The sequence below is a fragment of the Triplophysa rosa genome, linkage group LG16, assembly GCF_024868665.1.
Source record: "Triplophysa rosa linkage group LG16, Trosa_1v2, whole genome shotgun sequence".
Lineage (NCBI taxonomy): Eukaryota > Metazoa > Chordata > Actinopteri > Cypriniformes > Nemacheilidae > Triplophysa > Triplophysa rosa.
This window is the reverse complement of record NC_079905.1, coordinates 4,591,425-4,596,407: the sequence shown is the minus strand read 5'-3', so window position 1 is coordinate 4,596,407 and position 4,983 is coordinate 4,591,425. Positions and strand designations below refer to the sequence as shown.

Below are 4,983 nucleotides of genomic sequence, written 5' to 3'. Positions count from 1 at the left end.
GAACATACTTTGACAAGTTGTTTAGTACAGGGAACTGTGTGCGCGCGACCACTGTATGATGTCAAAGGATGTCGCGAGCGGCGGGGCTACTGTCAGACAGCCCGCTTCCGTCTGAAGTACACAAGTTACCGACCGGTAAAGACGCTTTCATTAGGAAATTTACTTCCGTGCGGCAAGTCCCGTGCTGTGTCTTTCTCTGACACCTTAAAATGCTCCACACACACACTGCCAAAATGTTTGCGGCATTAATAAAGCGCACGTCTCTCTCTCTCTCTGCGCTGGTTGCTAGTTGATCGTTGATCGTTTCTCGAGTCATGTTCGGTAAAATTTATTCGGCCATTTCACATATTCGGCCGAATACCGAACATGCGTTTTTTGCTATTTTCGGCCGAATATATTCGGTGGCCGAACATTCGGTGCATCCCTAGTTATAATGGTCATAAGATACTGTCTTGGTAAGCGGATTGCTATTTTTTTTAGACAGATTGTAATTGATTATATAATGTCTCACCCAGTGTACAGAACACATCGTGCTGATCTTCATGGATAGTGTGATTTTTCTTTTTAAACGGGACAATTATTGCGATATTGTAGTAATCTTCCTTGCTGGGCAATTCGGTGTTGGAATGTTCTTACATCAATCTTTATTTCTTTTTAAACACGCTTTCTATTACCAGCTGTTTATTCATATTTGCCGCTCATGTTTTCTTTCTTTATAGAAAAAGCATGTTTTTGTAACTTTGGTTTATTTGTCAAACAAACCCATCAGCTTTCTCTCTTTTCTTTGGTGCATCTTAGTAATGCTGTCGCCGGGAAGCCCTTCCAAATGGCAAGTGCAAGACTCCTCCTCATCCACCGCCAGCCTCATGTACAGTGAGAGTGACCAGACGGAAGATGAATCTGAGATGTTCTCCTCGGGGGGCGAGTCCACGTGCAGCGTGCCTGTTACAAAAACATATTGTTTGGGCAAAAGGAGCAACCAAACTTCAAAATCACCCCTAAAGTCTGTGGATCAGGGAGATGTTTGTGTTGAAAACGGTCGTATGGGATGTTCATCAGCATCTCCGGCAGTTCAGAGCTCGGCATCAACAACAAAGGTTCCTACGGAAGGAGATTTGAGGTTTGCATGCAAAGTGAGTCTTATTGGAAACTATCTTCTGCTTCTTAGCGTTTGACATTTTATTTGGTTAAAAACACCTTTAAACCCTTAGCGTTCTTAAGATCCCTTTTTCAATTGTATTGTACCAAATGTATTTGTGGTACGGTGGAACGCTAAGGGGTTAAAAATAGCGTTCTACTTATTACATCACAGTGACTGTGTGGGCCAAGTTTCTGATCACCCAATAGTTGTTTAACTGTGAGCTTGGTTTTAATAAATGCTGATTTTGGACTTGAGATGTTATGAAGGGTAGAGTGTGTTTTCAGAGAACCTGATGTTCTTGATGTGGCTTTTATGTTGAAAGATCAGGAGAAAGTTTGACTCCTCATTATATAAAAGTCCAAATCTGCCTATGGGTATTTTAACGGAAGAACATGTAGAATTGTTTTTTTATCAGATGACAAATTAAACAACATTTTATCATACTTTGAATATTGCCGTAATGTTTTTAACAACAGAGAAGATAGCAATAAACATGGTTCTCAAGGAAATGCGGGTACCTCTGGACTTCCTTAAAATACTCATTGCAGTTTTTGTGCCTCAATCAGTCTGTCGTGTCTTTGTGTTTGCATTCTACTATGACTATTGTATTAATAATCCAGGTTGTCTTTTATAGTGTTCAGAACTGCATGGGTATGTCAGGCCTCTTTTGGAGTTGTTAAATGGATTGAAAACAGGTCGATTTGAAAAAGGTAAGGTATGGGTACTGTTGAATATTTCTTAACGCATCTCTTGAATTTATTTCTAAATTTAAAATCGCCATGTTGGCAGGGTTGAGCACATTTCAGCAGAGCATGGCCGTTGAGAGACTACGAAAGATTCTGGGGGTTCTGCAGAAACCTGACCTTGGGTATTTCTTTTTAATTGAAATATTTACAATTCTTTTCCCGATTGTGTCCATCAGTATTTTGTAATGAAACGTCTTGTACTTTTGTATTTCCATAGGGATAAATATATGGGGACTATTCTACAGTTGGAGGTGTTGTTGAAGGTCTGGTTCCCTCAGGTGATTCCACAACATCATGATGGAACATCATCACTCCACAATCCTATGGCTAGCGTTCAACCCCGCTGGAATCAGGACCAGTTGCATATTCCTGTGAAGGTAAACGACTCATTTACTTCTACATTTGTCTTTGTTTACACTAATCGACTGATGCTTCACATTATTTTGAGGTGGTTAGGTTTAACGTTTGTCTTTTTTGAGCATCCACAATTCTCCTTAATTGCACCTTATGTATCTTTACAGAAACGCAGATTGAGCTGGTCAGATTCCGACTCGCAAAATTCGCCAAGCTGCAAACGCTTTCACGAGGAGGAACGAGGGCAGAGCCTAAGTGACACCAGCTCGTGGCTCAGCAGCTCTGAAACCGCATCCAGTGACCTAGTAAATGACAACGGCATCTGTGCAAATCAAAAGGATAGGGCATCTGAACTCGAACTCGTAGAAAATGTCAGCGTCCACCCATTACAGCCGAAGACAGACTCCTTAAATGTTGCCCCCGCAACGAGAGCGACAGGAAAACCACCTCCGCTTGTAATTCCACCCTCAGCTAAAGATGGCAGCAATGTGGGTACCCAAGACTGTTCAGTGTCCTCCACAACTCCTACTTCCGACTCACCGGCAGACTCAGAGGTTGATGAAAGAGATCAGCTATTGCAACACAGGGCCGTAGTAAACCGGTGAAAGGGGAGGGGCCAAAAAAAACAGTTAATCGCAAATCTTATCGCACATAGCATTAAGGAATTTCCTTATCTAAGGGAATGAATAAATTGAATCAGCCTTTTCTAAAGCCTGTTGATGGTCAGGAACTCATTCACAAAGTGAAATAGTTTTTTTTATAGCAGTCTGATTTTACATTCTTATACTTAAATGCACATGTGGTATAGTGATAGATTATACACGTCCAAAAAGACCAGAACAGTGTCTTAGTGTGTGTTGATATGCACTGTTATGAAACACTCTTCTGCACTGCCTTCTATGTTAACACAATATCATAAATCTCTCCTATAAAGAACATCCAACCAAAAAAGCCAGACGTATGCAAAATAATTTGCTTGTAAAATGTCCTGAAGCTTGATCTGTGTTGTGATGAACCTGAATGTTCTTTAAACTGAAAAATCCACCTCAACACAGGATGATTGGAAAATACATTATGTTGGATATTCTCAAGGCAGTTGTATTTATTAGGTCATTACTTGAAGACAGTGAATTCACTTAAACAGCCTTAAAATGACACCTAAGAGTCAGCATTGTGGGCTGTAGACCGTTATCTAAACGTAATATTATATATTTATTAAGACTGATTTAAGGATCGGGAACGTCAAACGTTGTGATACTTGGATGTATAACATATTTTTGGTAGAGCGCAAATGGTAAGTTATTGAAAACATTCTTGTCAAAAACAGTTTGCACATTTGTATTGCTTCCATGTTAAACTTTAATAATACGTAGGTTTGTTACAAAATCTATAGGTTTTTATTACAAGACATTGGCACAATTGGTTCAGTCTTGCTTGAATTTTTGTGGGTCTGTCTCTGAGCATTGTGATTATTTACCACTCTTTAAAATGTATCTGTTTAAGTTAATGAGTATGTTGGACGTCACGCACTGTATAGAGCACACTGCATAGCTATTTGGAGGATTTTGAGTTGATATGTAGAAATTATTTTAACATTAAAGGACAGTATTTAGTAGAAGTGTCGTGAAGATTTTGCATGAGAAAACGACTTGGGAATATAGACCGAAACTTATGTAAGTAAAGTCATTGTGCAGTTGAATGTGATGTATATAAGTGTATATTGTTGAAATCTCATAATAGAGATTCGGTCTAAAAGGGAAAAGCGCTCATGAAAATGTAATGTGAAAAATGTTGAATTCTGTTTAAGAATGGTAATATTTTTTGCAGGATAGAGTCACTTTGTAGACGTGTCGGACTGTTAAGCATTACTTTTTTATACTTTGTTCTTTATCCAAAAAAATGTTTTCTTGTGAAGAGACCTGTTCCATTTTCAGTATCATTAAAGGTTTCTTATGGCTTGCATTGCCACGTTCTGCAAAGTGTGTCTATGTATTTGTTTATGAATCTATTGACATCAAGTTTTTGGTTTTAAGATGATTTTATCTGCCTGTTGATGCCTGAATCATGTCAGCATTAAAGGAGTAGTCCCACCTGCTCAGGAAGTCCAGGTCTGACCCCTGCTGGATGTCTCACGTTTTTAAGCAAATCCAAAGTGAATTTAAGGTTTTTTTAAATAAAAATATATAAATGCTTAAAATCTTTCTTTGGATATTTTTCTACTTAATAGAAAAAAATATATGTTTTTTTTATAGCAAATTAAGAGCCATGATAGCGAATTAAGAGACCACTTCACAATTGTTTCAGTTTTTCTTAATTTACCTTTTTCATTCTGCGAACTAGTGACAACATTTCTCCCAAACTCTGAATGAAACTAAAGTTTATTATTTGCATTCAGTTGCAAAAAAAAATTAGAAACTGGTCAAAATAATAAAAAGATACTTGCATGTTTAAACGACACAATACCTTAAGCATGCATTTTGAGATCAGTACAAAAATAGATATATGAAGGAATAAGTCTATTTTTTTTACAACTTTCCTGTGTCTTTGCATTCTGTCAGTCTTTCACATTGCTGCTGTTGTGTGTTTTTATATCTGAAGGGTGTTTTTGTTAAGATTCAACCGAAACTGAACATGTAGGAATTGCCAAGGTACATTAAAGAAAAAAGAGGGCCAACGAGCAAGACAAACGTAAACAAAAATCTGCGTGATATGTATCCACACACGAACCTGTAGAGGGAGCAG

The 4,983-nt window shown here is 38.1% G+C and overlaps 1 protein-coding gene across 1 annotated transcript in view; it reads left to right on the top strand.

Annotated features, from left to right (window-relative positions):
* Positions 1-4,387, top strand: part of ciarta (circadian associated repressor of transcription a) — a 7,391-nt gene extending 3,004 nt beyond the window's left edge. The window contains exons 2-6 of the mRNA XM_057354843.1: positions 799-1,133; positions 1,776-1,851; positions 1,931-2,009; positions 2,105-2,264; positions 2,409-4,387. Coding sequence (XP_057210826.1) covers positions 801-1,133; positions 1,776-1,851; positions 1,931-2,009; positions 2,105-2,264; positions 2,409-2,846 — 1,086 coding nt within the window. The 5' untranslated portion in view covers positions 799-800 and the 3' untranslated portion in view covers positions 2,847-4,387. The remainder of the gene's footprint in view (positions 1-798; positions 1,134-1,775; positions 1,852-1,930; positions 2,010-2,104; positions 2,265-2,408) is intronic.
* The last annotated feature ends 596 nt before the right edge of the window (positions 4,388-4,983 follow it).